The 18327-nt window shown below is 43.3% G+C and overlaps 2 protein-coding genes and 1 non-coding gene across 7 annotated transcripts in view; all 3 read right to left on the minus strand.

Moving 5' to 3' along the window:
• Positions 1-1058: 1058 nt before the first annotated feature.
• On the minus strand, positions 1059-5438 carry tomm20a (translocase of outer mitochondrial membrane 20). The gene is made up of 5 exons (XM_072677455.1): positions 5238-5438; positions 3200-3246; positions 2970-3051; positions 2432-2574; positions 1059-1645 (listed from the first exon to the last, which is right to left on the minus strand). Exons 1-5 carry the CDS (start codon positions 5359-5361, stop codon positions 1601-1603), a joined length of 441 nt encoding a protein of 146 aa, XP_072533556.1. The 5' UTR covers positions 5362-5438; the 3' UTR covers positions 1059-1600.
• LOC140555032 (small nucleolar RNA SNORA14) lies at positions 1992-2127 on the minus strand. The gene has a single exon (XR_011979653.1). It is a non-coding gene; the product is annotated as a small nucleolar RNA SNORA14 (small nucleolar RNA).
• Positions 5439-10504: 5066 nt separating the features above from the next.
• arid4b (AT-rich interaction domain 4B) overlaps positions 10505-18327 on the minus strand; it is a 60019-nt gene continuing 52196 nt past the window's right edge. For 3 of the 5 annotated variants that reach the window (XM_072677452.1, XM_072677450.1, XM_072677451.1), the window contains exons 17-24: positions 17091-17273; positions 15298-15382; positions 14936-15140; positions 13150-14364; positions 12730-12843; positions 11698-11925; positions 11412-11558; positions 10505-10738 (exon numbers count right to left, since the gene is read on the minus strand). In XM_072677452.1, coding sequence (XP_072533553.1) covers positions 10599-10738; positions 11412-11558; positions 11698-11925; positions 12730-12843; positions 13150-14364; positions 14936-15140; positions 15298-15382; positions 17091-17273 — 2317 coding nt within the window. In that variant the 3' untranslated portion in view covers positions 10505-10598. The remainder of the gene's footprint in view (positions 10739-11411; positions 11559-11697; positions 11926-12729; positions 12844-13149; positions 14365-14935; positions 15141-15297; positions 15383-17090; positions 17274-18327) is intronic. The other 2 variants (XM_072677453.1, XM_072677454.1) reach the window with 2 other exon arrangements.

The raw sequence follows: 18327 nt of genomic DNA on the forward strand, positions 1-18327 counted from the left end.
TATTTCTCTCCTAATGGTTTTGAGAGGTGTACCTCACCACCTGTGGCACATTTCTTGTTAGCAACAGCAGCCCTAAAACCCAAAGCACACATATACTGGCAACCCAGGACACATTACCATTGCTAATTTCTCAGGTTTTTACACCATAAATGATTTTTTAATAAACAGATTCTCAACTACTGCTGATTTAAAAGACCAGTGTTCTTTGAAGACTAATGCTTTCTCAGGGCTCAGTTCTACTTTCTTGTTGCTTTAATATTTTCTCTTTAATATCACTGCCCCCAACTGGCATTACACTGCATCACAGGGGTCTAAAAAGCAAGTTCCACTGATCCTCCAACTTCCTTCATTATAAAAACATCTAGGAACCTGTGACAGGAAGCAGCTGTCTCAAGGCTCCACAGTCTTAGATGCTCTATCTGTTATTGTAGGGTGATGCTTTTCTTAGATTTACCTTTATTTTATAGTACATACAAAACTCCAAGGACATGCAGACTATATGTCTGAATGGTTGTGGACACTTTTCTAAGAAGTACATTCACATCTACTTTAAGTTTCACCCATTGCTGATGTTGACGGATGTGCAAAGAGTAGTGCTGCCAGTAGAAAAGCACTCTCTGGAGCAGATAAACATGAACCTACTGGCACCCAAGCTTAATGCCATTCATGGGCTAGAGGGGTATGAAGCCCCCCAGCATTGAATAGGAGAGCAGTGGTACTGTGTTCTCTGGAATGATGGTGCTCCATCCAATACGTTTGGGGTGAGTTTGGGAGTTGCGGATGAAGTGGCCCACTAAGGCTGCGGTCACCAAATGCTCCAGCGTTTATACTGAATAAACACTTTAAATTTAAATTCCTTTGATTTCAGAAGAAACTATAATCAAGCAGGTGTCCCAATACTTTTGTCTATACAGTGTAGTTTCACTGGTCATTTTGAAAAGCGAATAAAATCAGTCACCCTAGTTCTTTTACCACTATTGTAAGCACAATCTTTTTAGGTTGTTCTAACCATTTCAAATCAAACCAAATATAAAGAAGCCGTATACTGAACCAGCACAACCACTCAACACATTAAACTTTATTATATGACTACTTAGAAAAGAAATTTTTACAAAGATCCGGTGATTCGGATAAATAAAGTGGAACAGCATTATTTTTCTGAACATCAGCGATTAGCAGTTAACAGCGTCTCGACTGTCATGTCAACAATTAAAACAGCTTTTTATTTTTTAAGGAAAAATGACATCCTGAATGACATCATGTGAGGTCCCTCGAGAGTCACGTGTGTAAATCTCCATCAATAAGTACATCATTAACTGTAATTAAAGGCTTGTCCTGCCAAGACATTCCAGGCAATCTGAGAATAAAAAGTGCAGTGTAGTGGACAGAGTGGTCACTAACCAACAGCAGAATATGCAGAACAGAACTAAATAATGCATTAAATTAAAATATAAAAAAAAAAAAAAAAAAAAAAAAAAAAACAGACAGACTTTACATCAGCACTTCAGAAGACTTGCAGTCACCTGCGGTCACCTCCTGTACTAGGACTTGGCTGACCACTCGATGACCAGCCGGCTAAGGCCTCGTGTTCATTCCAATCTCATTCCACGTCGTCTTCAGCCAAGCTCTGAGCACTTACTAATCGCTGAAATGAAAGGACAGTGTGAGAGAGAAAGAGTGAGTGTCAATCTGCATGAATGTTAAGCAAGTAAGTATGTCTACACTTTTGAATTAGCTGAATCCTGGTTTACTACCAAATCTGATTATGATATCATATCAGATATGATATATATATATATATATAGATAGATAGACCTCGGCTAGTTTAAATGATGGACTGACAGTAGACATTTGGAAGCCAATCAACAGAACAGAAGCAATTTAATAACACCTCCTAACCCCAAACCTTAGCCCTAAAACCTTGCTATTGAAAATAGGATTTAGACTAATTTGACCTAGATGATGCGTGCAGACAAAAGTGATAGCAATAGTAATGTCCTAGAGGTGAAATAGTCAAAGGTCACTGAAAAACAGACCCTCAACTTTGGATTATTCTAGGTACTGATCTTGCATTCTTGCTTGTCCCGAAAGCTAAAGCAAGCAATTGGGGGGTTTTTAAGAATGCAGTAAAAACGCATGATGCCAAATTACAAACTAGCCAATGCTAATCACCTGTAACCCGTTATGTGGATATAGTGGTGTGCTGACTATACAAGCGATTACACAATCTTTTACCCACTAAAACCTAAACATCAACGGCTGGTAATAGTCAGGCGCTGCATCAGCTTGCAGACTGGCAAAATCCTGCCACGGAATCGTTCACACTTTACAAACCACAGCCACAGTTCTGGCCAATATAAGACTTTCCTGCGACAGGAAAAGTCTGAAAGATACCGTAGATATGTTAAAGGACATTATATGGTGTACGCACCTGGCTGATGGTGGGTACTTTGGCGATGAGCATCTGGAAGACAGGCGGAGGCAAAGTCTGCTGCAGCACCTGCAGGAGCTGCTGTGGCTGACCACACACAGCGATGGCATTGGTCAAGTGTTCCACACCTGTTTCGTAGTCTCCTAATGGAGGGGGGGGACAAACAAAAACAAACCAAAACAAACACATTTGGGCTTTAATGATTTAATTAACAAAACAGGTCCAAGTTAGTACTGTAATAGAACTGGTCATTTTACACTCTGGAACTTCCTGCAAAGTTGGCCAGAAACAATGGGGATTAGCAGGGAGTTCAGACAGCTCTAGTGATGAATTTAAGGAAACCGCACTACTGAGTTCACAGTCTGAATAGGTATACTGCCATCTAGAGCGCACGATGCCACTTTCTGAGCATACTGTAAGCTACAAGCAAGGTCATTAGCTTATTCCAGTTTCGACTGATTCATTTACTATGTCAACGGCCACCTGATCGACAAAGGTTTCACAGACTGAACAGAACATATATGAGAAGAGGCCTCACCTTGTGCTAACAACTCCTCCCCAAGCTGAATTTCATCCAGGAAGAACTGCTGCACAGCCCCTGGATCCTTCAGGTCTGGTAACTTAACAGAGAACCAACACAGTGAGAATTCATGCCTAAGGGTCCAGCTTATGTTAGTCCAGATTTTATGTTAATGGTGTTTCAATAATCCAGGCAGACAGTCATAACCGCTCTCAAACAATTAATTAATAGTGAGAGGCTTATCCTACCTTGGCCTGTCCGGACTTTTCCTGAGCAATTCTCTGCTTCCTCCTACCTAGAAATATAAAGAAACAGTTAATTAGTTCATCTGTCAGAAGAGGATTTCAACTCATCACTCTTCCATAAATATTCTATTTTCTGATTGCCACCGAACCCTCTAGAGAGCCTATGTCCCGCTGGCTATTAAGATGGTCCTTTATTAGTCCCGCAGTGGGGAAATTCACAGTGTGACAGCAGAAAGGGATAGCAAGACACTCAGTTACAAAAATTTAGATAAATAATTTACACTATATACACACAATATAGATAAGAATTAAAAAAGCAATAAACAATATTATTTACAGCAAAAGACTCTTAATTGCACATGGGGGGGGGGAGATATTGCACATAGTATTCCCTGAACATGAACATGTGTGTGTAGTTAAGTGTGTGTGTATGTGGTCCGCTGGGAGCAGTGCTGGTTGTGGAGTCTGACGGCAGCAGGAAGGAAGGACCTGCGATACCGCTCCTTCACACACTTGGGGTGAAGCAGCCGGTCACTAAAGGAGCTGCCCAGTGCTGCCAGAGTCTCATGCATGGGGTGGGAGCTGTTCTCCAGCATGGATGCCAGCTTGGTTGTCATCCTCCTGTCTCCCACCACCTGCACGGGGTCTAAGAAGCACCCCAGGACAGAGCCGGCCCTCTTTATGAGTTTGTCCACCTGACACTCTCATCCAGAGCGACTTACAAGGTCACTGGTATTACAGAGGTGGGCCTGTGTAGGGTTAGGAGTCTTGCCCAGGGACTCTTAGCACAGTCACCCAGACTGGGAATCGAACCCCAGTCTCCCACATGGTGTAATAGCTCAGTGTCAGGCGGTGGTGTTATCTATTGCGGATGTTGGCACTATGTCACACTCTACTACACAGCGATCACACTCCTTCCCTCCTTTCTCCTTAATGAACGGGATGAATAGAGCTAAACGGATAAAACACTTCAAGTTAAAACAGCATCCAGGACTTGTCCAAGTCCTTAATTAAATTTAGGACAGCAGAATGAGGTATTTCACACGAATAAGCAAAGAAAAGTACATCCAGCAACAGCGATCCTAGTAGCATTACAGCTATGACAGTGCTGATTGGTTGGCGAGCTGACGCTGGAGTTATGGCATCCTAACCAGCCAATGCTATGTTATCATTTATTGCAACTAAATGACCCTTGCAATATTAAACAACATATACATTAATACAATAACAGAGAAATAAAGACCTATTGGATCTGTGTACACTCCCTCATCTGCAGTAAAGCAAGTCATTAGAAATGGACACTTCAGCTCTTTAATAGTTGCTAAAAAAAGTATGTATGAGGCGCTGAAACATGGGCTGCAGTTCTGTATCAAGAAAAAAAGGTGATTTTCTGTATGAAAATGATCATATTTATAAACTACAATTTTGCTCAAATGCTCAATAATAACCCATTCATTTGGGGCTCCCTCAGGAGCGCCCTCTAGCGTCTGCCCAAGCCGAAAGCCGCCCTCAAGCGGTAATTCTCCTCTACTACCCTCCACTTCTCCCACAGTCTGCAAGCTTTCTCTTAGCTATTTAATTTCCATGTTTAATTTTTTTTTAATGTTCCCGCTCACAGAAAATGCTCTGGATATATTTATATATCTACGCTTGTGTCTCAATAAATCTATAAATGTAAATAAACACATCTGTGGGTTTAAGGATAGCAGCAATGTAGATAGCTAGCTATTATTAGGCCATGTTGGTTTAACTGGTTCCTGCTGAACACGGGTTGTTTTTTGGAGCTTCTCCTCGGGCTGGGTTTGGTGCATTGTGGCGGACTCAGCAGCTAGCAACGCTAAATACCGCTAACCCATCAGCTGACGTTCAATACGTAGCGATTTCAGCTGGATTCCCTTACAAACCAACATCCACACACCAAGCAAAGACACGCTTAAGCGATCGCAATTCGCTACCGGCAGAATAATCCCCACAGTATCACCAGCCCACGCTCGTTAGCCTGTTAGCCTGTTAGCTTCGCCACCTGGTCTTCAGGACTCACGTTCTCGCAGCCTTTTTCTGAAGTTAGGATCACTTCTTCGCTTCCGGTCGAAATAAATACAGTATCCGATGAACAAGGCTCCGCTGACTCCAAGAGCAAGCGTGCCCAATTTACTGTCCATCATTTCTGCGGAGCAGCGACGGAGCCGGGGCCGGTAGCCACTGCGTTAGCTAGCTAGCTACTGCACAACGTGACCAACCTCCTGCCCTTCCGGTCTGCTGTCGTCACCGCGCACAGGAACAGGAACAGACACGCGCATGCACTGATCTACAAATAATACAAACTGGACAGCAGCGTATTTGTGTACGTTGTAGATCTGCGCTACTTGTGTTCGCGTTTCATCAAAAATCAAATCAAATTTTATTTGTCACATACATAGTCATACACAGTATAACTTGCAGTGAAATGCTTTTTTGACAGTCTGCTCACATCAAGCTATACAATAAAAATCTACATTTAAACTTAACTAAACCTTAACTTAATGAAGTAAAGTGCAAAAGTGCAAAAGAAAAATAAAATAAAAATGAAGAAAATAAAAATAGAATAAGTTACATTTAAGTTAAGAATAGAATATAAAAATGAAAATATAGAAATATAAGCAAAAAAAAATACAGAATACAAATATACAAATATATATACAGAGATGAAATAGTGCGTGTCTGTGTGTGTGTGTGTATATATATATACATATACATATGTACATATTTATCTGTATGTGAGTGTATGTGTGAGTTAAAAGAAATATTTGCGTTGTTGTCAGTAGTGTGTTCTCCGTGAGCCATGGTTGTGTATTGTAGTGAGTGAGGGTCCAGTTTGTGTATGTAGATACTTTGATTTAGTGTCCTAAGTCCCTGTCCCCATTCAAGGCACAGATGGCTTGTGGAAAGAAGCTCCTCCTCGTTCTCTCTGTGTTAGCCTTCAGGGTTCTTAAGCGTTTCCCCGAGGGCAACAGAGAGAACAGTCCATTGTTGGGATGACTGGGGTCCTTCACAATCTTCTTGGCCTTGGTCCAACACCGCTTCTTGTAGATGGACTGCAGGTCAGGAAACTCCATCCTAGTGATTCGCTCTGCTGAACGTCTCACTCGTCGTAGCGCTTGCCTGTCCTGCTTGGTGCTGTTCCCAAACCAGACTGTGATGGCCTCGTCCCTTTCCCTTTTAATGACTCCTAGAACATATTTAACATGTATTTATTTATGTAATTAATTATCTATCCCTTTTAAGCGTGGGATTCGTGCTTTAATGCTGATCCGATGTTTATTAAAACTATTTACTGTAGTAAAATCTTACTCAGTTAACACGGGACGTTTGGAGCCAAAGATATATTTAATAATATTTCTATTTAAAATATTAACTTTAATAAAAGTTGCTGTGTGTTGCGGAGACTAAGGGTACCGGTTCACACTGACTGCGCAGGCGCCACGGTGACGCAGCGTCTTCACGCCGCTGTAGTCTCAGCCTGCTCCATCATCAGCCGCTTGTGTAGACTGCGTTTACAATATAGTGCAGAATAAATCTACAGAACAGGAAAGACATGTACATACATCTCAAATAACCTGTCCACTTGAATAATTAATGCTGATTTATAATAATAATAAAAACAATAAATAAATAATTTGTATTATTATTATTATTATTATTGTTACACAGGAGAAATCTGGCACCAAGCTTGGTTCTCCCAACTACTTTCTCTGAAATCAAGGGTATTAGAAGAAGCCCTATCCATTTTCTGTGGAGTTACTGTCTCTACTGTCCACTGTATACTTTCTACCAAATATTGGACCATTGCTGTGAGGATTGGATGAAACTATCCTTAATTCCGGAGAACACAGTTTCACACTGCTTAAAAGCTCAATGCTGGGCTGCAGGGGTGTAAAGCCCCCCATGTCCGGTATTAGGCAAGGTGCCAATAGGTTTTTGTCTGGTATTTATCTGATCCAGAGTGCCCTGTTCTATTGTGCATTTGCACATCTATGAGAACAATGGGTGCAGTAGCTGAATGCATTCATCAGAAGGGGTGTCCACAAACATTTGGACATAGTTCCATACATTTTTTCATATTCTGAGTATTTCGTGTATTTTTAGTATATGACTCTATATTGGAGTTCTGTATATATCAGTGCAAATTAAGCAAAGTCAGTCAGTCTAAAGGGACAGTAATGCAGCACTGATGCAGCAGTGTGGCGTGTAGGTCAGGGGCAGTGGTGGCTCAGCGGTTAGAGCGCCGGGATATCGATAACAGGGTTGTGGGTTCGATTCCCGGGCTCGGCAAGCTGCCACTGTTGGGCCCTTGAGCAAGGCCCTTTACCCTCTCTGCTCCCCGGGCGCTGGAGTTGGCTGCCCACCGCTCTGGGTGTGTGTGTGTACTCACTGCCCCTAACACGTGTGTGTGTGTGAGTGTGTTCACTACCAGATGGGTTAAATGCGGAGGACACATTTCGCTGTACAGTCCACACTGTACAGTGACGAATACGTGCACCTTTATCCTTTATCCTTTTATCCTTTAGAACGGGCTTTACTGCAGGGCCTTTAAAAGGACATTACACAGAATTTGCTTCCAGCTCTATAGGCTCCACTTCAACTGAAGGTGTATGTGCAGGTGTAACGTGGGCCGCTGTACCAGCTCTACTACATGCAGGAGTCGAGATTAGAACTCACAAACTATGGCATTTATTTAAAACTGAGGATTTGCTTCTTACATTTGTACAATAAATTACACAATTCCCATCCTCTGATGAATCTAATAAATACAATAGATCTTTGCCACATTCTCACTCATTTTACACATGGTCTTTTTGTTTGTTTTTTGTTGGGTTTTTTTTTTTTGGAAAGATCCATAAAACTTTACAGTCCATGTACAGATTGGAAAATACTTTTAAATCACATTAAAAAAGTCTAATAAACAAGCACAGCTTCAACAGAAAGAAATGAGGACTAAACAGGAACAGGGAGGGGAAGAAAGCATGTAACAGAGTATGAAAACTGAAAACTGAAGCCAAAAAGCTAAAAGTGTGAGACATAGTAAAAGGAAAAACATTAAATGTAAAAGGAAGGTAGAGGGGAACCAACCAAAAAAAAGAAGACATGCTTTACCTTCAAAATGTACACAGACACTACAGTTAAAACGGTAAAACTGTCTGTACAGAAAGTACATATTAACAGTGCAAGATATTAAATAGCTTGACTCAAAACACACCTCTTAATATACAAATGTATAACAAAGGCATACAATTACATACAACAGACCTTCAGGTTATGGTACAATGGGGGGGCTATACAAAGGAAACACTGGAGGTGTTGTCAGTATTGTTCACATACAGAGTAACTGTTTTTTTTATTCTGTGTTTTTTTTAAGTTGTAAAAGCATATTTGTCATTGTAACCGTTTCTCTGGCCAGGGTTATGTCTTTAATGAACCGTCTTGGAGAATTAACAATTTTAAGGTAAAGCCTTTTCCGTAAGAGCAATGAAAGCACCACAATTGATTTGAATGGCTGGGACTGGATCATACTGTACTAATAATCACCCCCCCCCCCCCCCCCCACCCACCCCCAGGGCAAGACAACTGCCTGTGTACTCCCTGTGTACAAATGAGTGCTAATTTTGAATATTTCCAGCAGGAAAGAAAGAAAGAAAGAAAGAAAAAATTAAGAAAAACATACAACACACACATATGACCATAACATAGATGATGACCACTTACTTTCCTTGGTCATATTTATAAAAAAAAAAAAAAAAAAAAAAAAAAAAAAAAAAAACCTTGTCAGTTATTAACTGTATATTATTTTAAACGTAGGCCACTGGCCACACCACTTGACTGACCTCTCCTCAACAAATGACACGTGTTTCTTCAAACCAAGGTAGAGGAAGACCTCCGTATACAGGAGGCTACATATTAAATGAAGCAGATTTCGTTACTGCGAGGGAATTTAATTTGAATTGTTTTGTTTTTCGTCATTGCACTTCCAAATACTGCCATATTAACTGCCCAAATCCCCACCTGCAGGGGGTGTATTTCCATATATCTCAGTAGTAAAATACATTTTGAATCCTGGTTGCTAAAACAAACAAACAAACAAAATAAGTACTTTAATTCTCTCTACGTAACCGTCTACAATCTTAATCAGCTCACACACACACACACACACACACACACACACACACACACACACACACACACACACACACACACACACACACACACACACACACACACACACACACACACCATTAGTAGTAAACAGCCCTTGGCAGTCCTCCTGTGTCTCGAATACAAGACAAGTACATTTCAGAGGATTTTGCAGGAGTATAGGCTTCAGTTGGTAACGCTTGAGGTGGTGGGCCAATAAATATAGATTCATAAAGCTTTAATAAGGCTTTTTAATAAGTGTTGAACCGCTCTGTTGATCGACATTCGCGCAGCATCACTGCTCTTGGCCCACGCTAATCTGACTGACCGACTCAACAAACTGCAAATGAATCGAATAACACAAACGTAAGGGTTCATAGAAGTGAACTTGCAAATGACTCGACATTTAACACTTAGAGGCATTATGAAACATATGCAGACACCTCCCTAGCTGTAGGGCTACCGCTCAGCTGGACTCTTTTCTCACTGCATTAGTCCCAGCAAATGCCTTAAAAGAGGAACTTCAAGGCACTACCACACAAACAGGCCTCTCTCCACATCCGCAAAACGGCCATCAGTGCATTTCCGCAGCTATAAACTCTGCCACGTAAACCTAAACAGCATAAAGTCAAAACAACAACAACAATAAAAATAATAACAACAACAATAATAATAATAATTATAAGCAAAATAATTCCGGGTGGGAACTGGATGACACAGACCATGGCCACTGAACGACTGAATAAACTGTGGTGGGAAAGTTTTGTTTTGATAGGAGACATCTACTTAAACCAGGGTAACAGACTGCAATTCTTGGTATAGCACTGCAGCTGCGGTTATACTCGCCACAGAAAGGTCAGAATTTACATCTGCATGGACATAGTTATTGCTCAGAACTAAACATAAAAAAAAAAAAAAAGAAAGAGAAGAAGGTGTTCCATAAAAAGATTGTTTTATGCAATCTTCCATCCCCAATCTTTTCAGAAAAAAGTACACTTGAGTGCAATTAGCTTGCAGAGGAAACAGTTGTCAATAGAAAATAGTGCTTCTTGTTGTCTGGCTCTGTTGTTTCCGATTCTTGGTTTCCTTTGCGTTTTTTTGTGCCCCGGATTTTTGTGTCAGGTGACTCTGTCCGTCAGAGTTTGGGTCCTACAGTATGAGGGGTAGTAGGCCAGAGGCTTGGCTGGGTGCTGGTTAAGTGCTCTGTGCTGCAGGAGGGTCATTTCTCTTGGTGTCACCTGCACTCCACCGAAACCCCAGAGTTCTGTGACGAGCCCGACACTGTAGGGTCCGCCAGAGTCAGCATGACCGCCGCCGTCAGGGAGCTGGATGACGGCGAGGAGGACGAGGAGGATGAAGCCACTGCTGCACCTGCTTGGGTCAGAGCGGTTCAGTTTCAGAGTTCACAGTTGAGAAACGTGTGTAACAGATACAGTAACACACAGACATGATGCAGTCTGTAAAATTCCCCCCTTTTCTCCAAATCTGGAACCACACCCACCCTAGCACTAGCAATGCTCCTGACACTAGGAGGGTAAGGACTTAACACATCTCCTCTGATACAAGCAAAGTCAGCCACCGCCCCTTGTTTGAACTGCTGCCGATGAGGCATTCTTGGGCGGCATGTTTGGAGGTCCCCTGACCACCGTACCAGCTAACAGATGCCTATGCCAGCCAACATTGCTAAGGGGAGAGAGACTCTGACTCTGGGACTCCGCCACTCGGAGCCCCTGAAAATGACAGTGTTTACACATGTTTGGTAAATAAACTATTTGAGAGGTAGAACATAGTGTTAGGAATTTTGCCCAGGGACTGGTGTGTTTGCCTAGACCCTAGTCGGTCATAGGGGAAGGTGGTGGGGTTTACCACCACGGTACACCAACCATCATTCACAGATTGTTGGAATTTTACTCATGTTTCCAGTGGGGCAAAGAGCTAAGACGACAAAAACTGCGTCCCTGTCCAGTTACTTTTGGACTGCATTGTAGGTCTGCCCTAACATTTCTGTCTACCACCATATTAGTTACTTCCGTAACAGGTAACTTACTTTCTCGCTCCTTTTTTTTCATTCGCTTTCGTCTTCTGTCGATGGAGGCCACTTCGGATTTGAGTGAGAGATAGTGATTCCTGATGTCCTGCAGTTTCTCCTGAAGGAACGCAATCCTCTCTAGACTGCTCATCTTTTCCAAATCCGCTGTAGTGAAAAACAAGAGCAGATGCTTGAATTATATTTCTGTACACTTAATATCACAAAACCTCCTAATGTGATGACAGGAGTTCCCAAAGTTCAAAGCTGGTTCCCTGAGCTGCTCTGAAGCACACATGACACTCACACATCTGAAAACTCCACTTGTAGATGCGGGACCCCCGGCTGTTTCCATGCTGCTCTTTGGGCTGCGAGTGTTCCGAGTCACTGTGTTTGTGGTATTTTTGGGATGGCGGTGTCCGGCCAGAGCACTTGGGTGGGACGATGGCCTTCATGTCAGATGTGCTGCTCTTGGACGTGGGCGATTTGGCAGTGCTCTCGCTGATAGACTGGTCCTCGCTGTCACTGCTGTTGGCTAAAGTGTTTGAGAGAGATTGGGATAGAGATAAAGGGATATGGATATGGGACAGAGAGAGACATTAGGAGACAGTCATAGAGAAAAAATGTCTACCTTTGTTTTGGTTATTTCAGGTTTTGGTCTATGGATTATTCTTTGTGAAACAATGAGCAACATATTAGAGCTACATAAACAAAAATAGTAAAAAAAAAAACAAAAAAAAAACAACAAAAAAAAAAACCTCACAAAGCCTATTAGCTAATTATGGAAGATTTATGAAAAAAAAGAAGAAAAATAAATACCCCCACCCCTCCCCCATTAGATTATATTCTGACTTTTAAAATCTGATCAATTATTTATTATCAGATGAAAACATATAGAGCACAAAACTGTTTAGGCCCTTACACTCGAATCTGCCTTAAAGTAATTGATGTATTACACGTATTCATGTATTACACCCTAAAATTACTAATCGGTAGCTATATTCAAAGTAATGCACACTGGCAGAGTTGTTCCTCAGTTACAAGTGGGTCAAAAAAAGCCACTGGTGGTTCTAAGTCATTTTAAACATAGAAATTGTACATGCTGTGCACGAATAATCCACCAGAAAGCCGGAAACACGCATCTGATTTTATTTTCTTATTCAAGTAATTATTCCTTTATTTTTTATTGTGCATTATTATTATTATTATTCATATATGAGTCTAGAATTAATTAGAATAAAGAGATCTTAAAAATATGACATCAGTAGTGATAAATGCAGCTTTTTTAGGGTTAAAATGCATCATCAACAGCACAACAGACTTTTCTGCCCAGTGTTACCTGTTTTGTGGTTCTTTTTGGGGTGCAAGCTGAGAGGCTTATGACTTCGCTTGTGTTTCTTCGATGCTCCACCGCCTTGGGACTCTTTGTGTCGCTTCTGGCTGGAGGACGAGGCTGCAAAATCGACAAGAGAGTATTAAGGAAACTGGGGAATAAAAACAACCACAACCATCCCTATATTTAATGTGAAATATCTGTAGCTTCATTATGATTCAGCTAAAAATATGACTTGGGATCCCCACAGCAACACCACAAACCAGACGCTACTGGAGTGCTGGGAGGAACACTGACATGGTAACGTCCGATCATGGGTGTTATTCTGGTGCAAGTCTAAAGAGTGTAGGTAAAGGCCAGGTAACCCAATAATCTGCTAAGTCAGTGTACAGCTCATCTGATTAAAATAAATGAAGTGCTGCCTACCTTTGGCTTTCTGTTCACTTTCCTGCTGACTGCTGCTACTGAGAGTCAAGCTGCAGTTGCTGTTGCTGGACAAGTTGCCATCGAAGGCTTTGGAGGGAGACAGTGGTGCAGCTTCTTCTTCTCGAGGAAGGTCCTGGAGCTCACAGCCCACGCTCTCCACCTCTACCATGCTGCTGTCCGACTCGCTGCGGCCACCGATGCACTCCTCTATCATCGGCGCAGCCGGCGAGGACTCTGCGGGGGAGCAGGAGGCCAGGACGGAGCTCTGAGGGGGTGGGGAGGACAACTGCGTCTCAGCTAGCGCTTCTGCGGACTCTGGTGTGGTGGGTGGTGTGTTGAGGACGGAGTTGCTCCCACTGCTGGGATACTCCTGGTTCTTCTCTTGCTGGCTCTCCTGTGGCTCCTCGGTGGGTTCCTCTTTCTGATCGGGCTCTGAGCGAGGCTCGTCCAGGACTTGCACCGCTGGGGGAGGAGAGTTGGCAGCCTCAGTGTCCGAATCTGAAAATAGCTCTTTAAGGGTCTTTTTAGGCCACTGGGCCTGGATACTGGACCACACGTCCTTTTGGCCTTTGGCACGGCAGCCGGGAGCTCGTTCGTCTATTCCGGCAGCCATTTTGGCTCGTTTCTCAGGGATCTCCCAAAATCCTGAGGAACGCCCACCCTTGGTCTTCTCCTTCAGCCCATTGTACTTCTTTGAGGGCGAACCTTTTGTTTTGGGGTGTACTCGCTGCTCCTCTTTGGCCTGAGCGTTTGTTTGAGGACCACCCTCATCTTCAGAGCTGCTGCTGGACTGGCCTCCTTGGTCATCCCCAGGACCTGCATTTCTCTCGTCCAGCTTCTTCGGTGAACTGCTGGGCAACCAGTCCGTCCCCCTGCTGCCCCTGGTTTTGCCTTTACATTGGCTTTTCGGGGTGCGCTCGGCTGGTCCTTCGGGTTTTCTCCTCCTGGTGTTGGGCGCCTCACCCTCATTCTCAAACGGCCCCTTCCGTTTGCCCGTTTCAGGGCTGTCTTGGCTGGCTGGTATCTCAGTGTTGCTCACACTGACTGAAGCCTTCAGGCCTTCAGCAGATGTGCTACTCTCCCAATGTGGGGGTGTGTGAGGATGTTCTGGAGGACCTCCTCGTCGAAGGCTCAGCCGACCTCCTGGACCCTCACCGTCGTGGTCACCTTCATCATCTTCCTCTCGTTCGCTGTCATCTGAAGAGCTCTCGGATGCTGCAGGAAATACACGATCAAGTATAACTGATCACAGATAACCTCTAGTAGACTAGAGCTTTAACTGCGGTGACAATTTAAGCCTGAACGTGAAGGACACTATATGGACAAAAGTATTGGGACACCATATATATGTATGATCACCACTCCACCTCATCCCCAGTTCTTCCCAAAAGTATTGGTTGAAGCAACATCATTGCAGAGAACACAGTTCCACTGCTCCACAGCTCAGCGCTGGGGGCCTTTATACCCCTCTAGCCCACGCCTGGTGCCAAAAGATGCATGTTTATCTGCTCCGAATGGTTTTATTCTATTTGCAAGACTTATTTATATGGACCAGACAAGCTGTGTAAGTGCATTTGCATTGAGATTACATTGAGATTAATGAAGGCTAAAATCTATTAAAGACGAGAGCGTGATTTAAACCCAACAAATAAGTCCCATCAGGTTCAGACAAATATTTCAAGCCCCACTTTAGACTGCAAAGGAGTCTATAAAAATGAATGTCACTGTGGTAGTGAAAGCAAAGCATGACCCGCAGTTACATAACGGCCAGTTCCTCTGAAATTACCTTGGAGGCCATTGAGATCGGAGGCAATCTCGGCTGATTTGACAGGAGCCTGCTGCACCCCTTTATCATCACATTCTTCCATCTTGGGACAAACATCATTGCCAGAGTTGAGTTTAGAGGACCTGTTGATTCGGTTTTTGGAGGGAGAAAGGTCATCTCTTTCATTTAACCTCTCTATTCGGTCTCGCTCTCTTTCAGCTTTGTTCTGCAAAACAAAAATGCCACATTCTCAATCATTTACCAGAGCAAAATATGAGAGACTAAATATAAGAGAAATTGCTCCGGTGTTAGAAAAGTTGGAAGGGTTTCTATTTTGAGAATCACAAATCAAATGCAACCCTCGCCAACAACAAGGCTTGTACCTTTATTTTTTTTCGATGCTTTATTTTGGGAACATTCTTATTAGCTGGTCGGACAATCTTGTCGGCTTTGATCCATTCGTCGTACCTAACAAGAAAGAGGCAGTCATGTAAACATCAGCACTGATGGTTAGCTGATCACACCAACATGATGGAAAAAGCACACATGGACCAACAGTGACCTCGGAAAGGTAACTCCGAAGCTGACATTTCAACTTTGACACAGTACACAGATCTCAGCACAGATCTATTCAATTACTTGATTTTCCTGCTTCACAAGATGCTGCTGAAATACACTAAATGGACAAAAGTATTGGGACGCCTGCTCATTTATTGTTTCTGCTGAAATCAAAGGTTTTATTCTGAGTTTATCCTGCTTTTGTTGGAGTAACTATCTCTACTGTCCAGGGAAGAAGGCTTTCTACTAGAATTTGGAGCACTGCGGTGATGAGGATTTGATTGCATTCAGTGATGAGGGCGTTAGGGAGGTCAGGATGTTGGGTGATCACCACCCTGCCTCACCCTAACTCCTCCCAGAAGTATTGAAGGGAGAACAGTCCTTCCAGAGAACACAGTCATTCCACGGTCAGTAGGCATGGTGCCAGTGCCAGGACAAGACAAGCTGCAATGGGTGCAACTTAAAGTAGCTGAATGAATTCATTTGGACACAGTGTACATTTAAATGTTTGATGCTGTAGGTCTCAGTAGAGTGAGTGAGTGTGTGAGTGCACATCAACGCCACAAAAGAACCACTTTTAGGGTCTGGTCATTTTACCAATGAGATGAGAGAGTATGAAAACTTTTTTAAAGGACTGAATACTGACATTCTAGCACATTAAAATGATTATTTGTTGATGCAGTAAATCGCTATTGTTAATGTTTGCTGCAAAGCGTACCCTTCGCTTCCCAGTCCTACAGTCCATATACAGATACTAAGCTTCAAAAGCAGCCCACATTAACTCATTAAATGTTTAGCCACGTCCATTAATGCTGAACTTATAAGGAGCGTTGCAGCCCAGACTGCTTTTATATGACGAACAAAGGGCAGCCAATCAAAACAGAGCTCATTTAACTACATCAGTCTTTAAATCAGGCACAGTCACAATAAAAAGGGGTTAGAAAACGGTCACATAAAAACGAATAACGCCAGGTTTCGGTACATAAACCCACACAGACATCACAAGAGGAACTCTGGGTGAAAATTAAACATAAGAAAAAACGGGGGATATAGGCCCTTTAAATGTTTTTCCTACAACCATACATACATCCAAGCCAAGGACAGTTTAGGAACCTTAATAATTAACAACGTCTTCCACAAACGAGCATCATGCGATGTTTTAAAGCTGTCAAAGGCACTTCTGTCTCCCTGACCTTCAGTTCAAACGCCCAGTCCACCTGCAGCCCATCCCTTCCTGCAGTGTACAGCAAGTGTTTCCCATCACACAACACTAGCACGTCTCACTACGGGATGCGTGACCCATCAAAAACCGCCAGCGAGGTCATGATGGGCCCCGCCAAACCTCTCTGTGGCATCGAGCGGTCTCAAAGTTCAGCCTATAGCTACTCAAAATGTCAGCACTGCTTCGACTAAATGTCAGAAACACACATCTGAACTCTCTTCATCCACCACTAGATGGCCACACTGAAACTCTACACCCCCCTCCCAATAAAAAAGAAAGGAAGGCATGTCTCACTTTGGAACTGTGAAGAAGATTCTTCTCGCAAAAGGGGGGGGGGCACCTATCTACCACCTTCTGGAACATGGAAACATGGGATTTGCCAGGGTCCTGCCTTACCTGACGTTCCAGCCACAGTAGTGCACCAGGTAGAGCACCTCTCCCCCCTCCAGGTCTGACTCTTTCACAGTGGCTTCGTACGTCTTCTGATTGCGGCCTCGCCCATACCTCACCTGCACCTTCATGCCAGGGGGGTAACACTCAAACTCTTCCCCCTCCTCCCACTCCTGACTGCTGTCATCCCTGCAAGAAAGACAGTTCAGCACTTCCTTGCCCTAGGCCTGCCCCAGAATCCCAGAATATAGCAGAGCAATCCCGCCCCCCACCCAACCACACAAAGAAAGGAAGGAAAAAACTCCAAACCTTACTGAGCCTTAAACCTCTATAGGAATAAATCACTACCATGTTCTTTCCCTGTCACTTGGTTCAATCTTCATAAAGATCCTATTCTATAGCCTGTCAGAGGCCACTTTGGGGTCATCAGCCGACTATCAGAACCTAAAACTCAAGTGCTTCCAGTCAGTTGAACTGATTTTTGTCATCTACAGCCTCAGCCTACTACAACTGAGCTAGTGAAGCATCTCTGATTCAGCTGAAAACTGGGTAACAGTCCTCTGTGTGTGTGTGTGTGTGTGTGTGTGTGTGTGTGTGTGTGTGTGTGTGTGTGTTTGTACCCTGGGGGTGGGGGAGGGGGGTTGGGAAGGGATGCAGACTGCAAAGGTAGGTACAGCAAAGCGCAGCATCAGGCAGTGTTTGACTACAGTCTTGGAGGCCCACCTGCACGCCCCGGCCATGTGTTCTTGGGTGGGTTGCAGTAGGTTTAAAAATAAGCTAGTAGGCCAGCTTAGCTATATAGTTCTGACTTCATAGGAATAATACATAGAGATGGCAGGACACTTTCGTTCCAAATACAAAGACCCACAGAGAGCATGGCCAATTGTGCTCTCTCAGGCTCTGGCTGCTGATGGCGAAGCTGCATGGATCCGGGATTCGAACTTGAGATTCTCGAGCCAGTGTTTAGCGTCTCAATCTGCCGAGCCACTCTGAGTCCCAGTGTTGTTTTTTTTGATAAATGTGTGAGTTAGAAATATGATTTTCATTTCCAACCAAAATTTAACGCTGGTCAGACTTTCTTCTGACATATTGACGCACAGTTTTGAGTGGGGGGGGCTTATAACTTTTGACAAGCATCTAAAAAGTAAGCTTAGGTCACATCACGCTATGCGAGTGCGTGCCGTTTCCTGCTAGATTTGCCACAGGTTTGAATCAGATCCCATTCAGCCTTAATATAGCTACC

The sequence above is a fragment of the Salminus brasiliensis genome, chromosome 4, assembly GCF_030463535.1.
Source record: "Salminus brasiliensis chromosome 4, fSalBra1.hap2, whole genome shotgun sequence".
Lineage (NCBI taxonomy): Eukaryota > Metazoa > Chordata > Actinopteri > Characiformes > Bryconidae > Salminus > Salminus brasiliensis.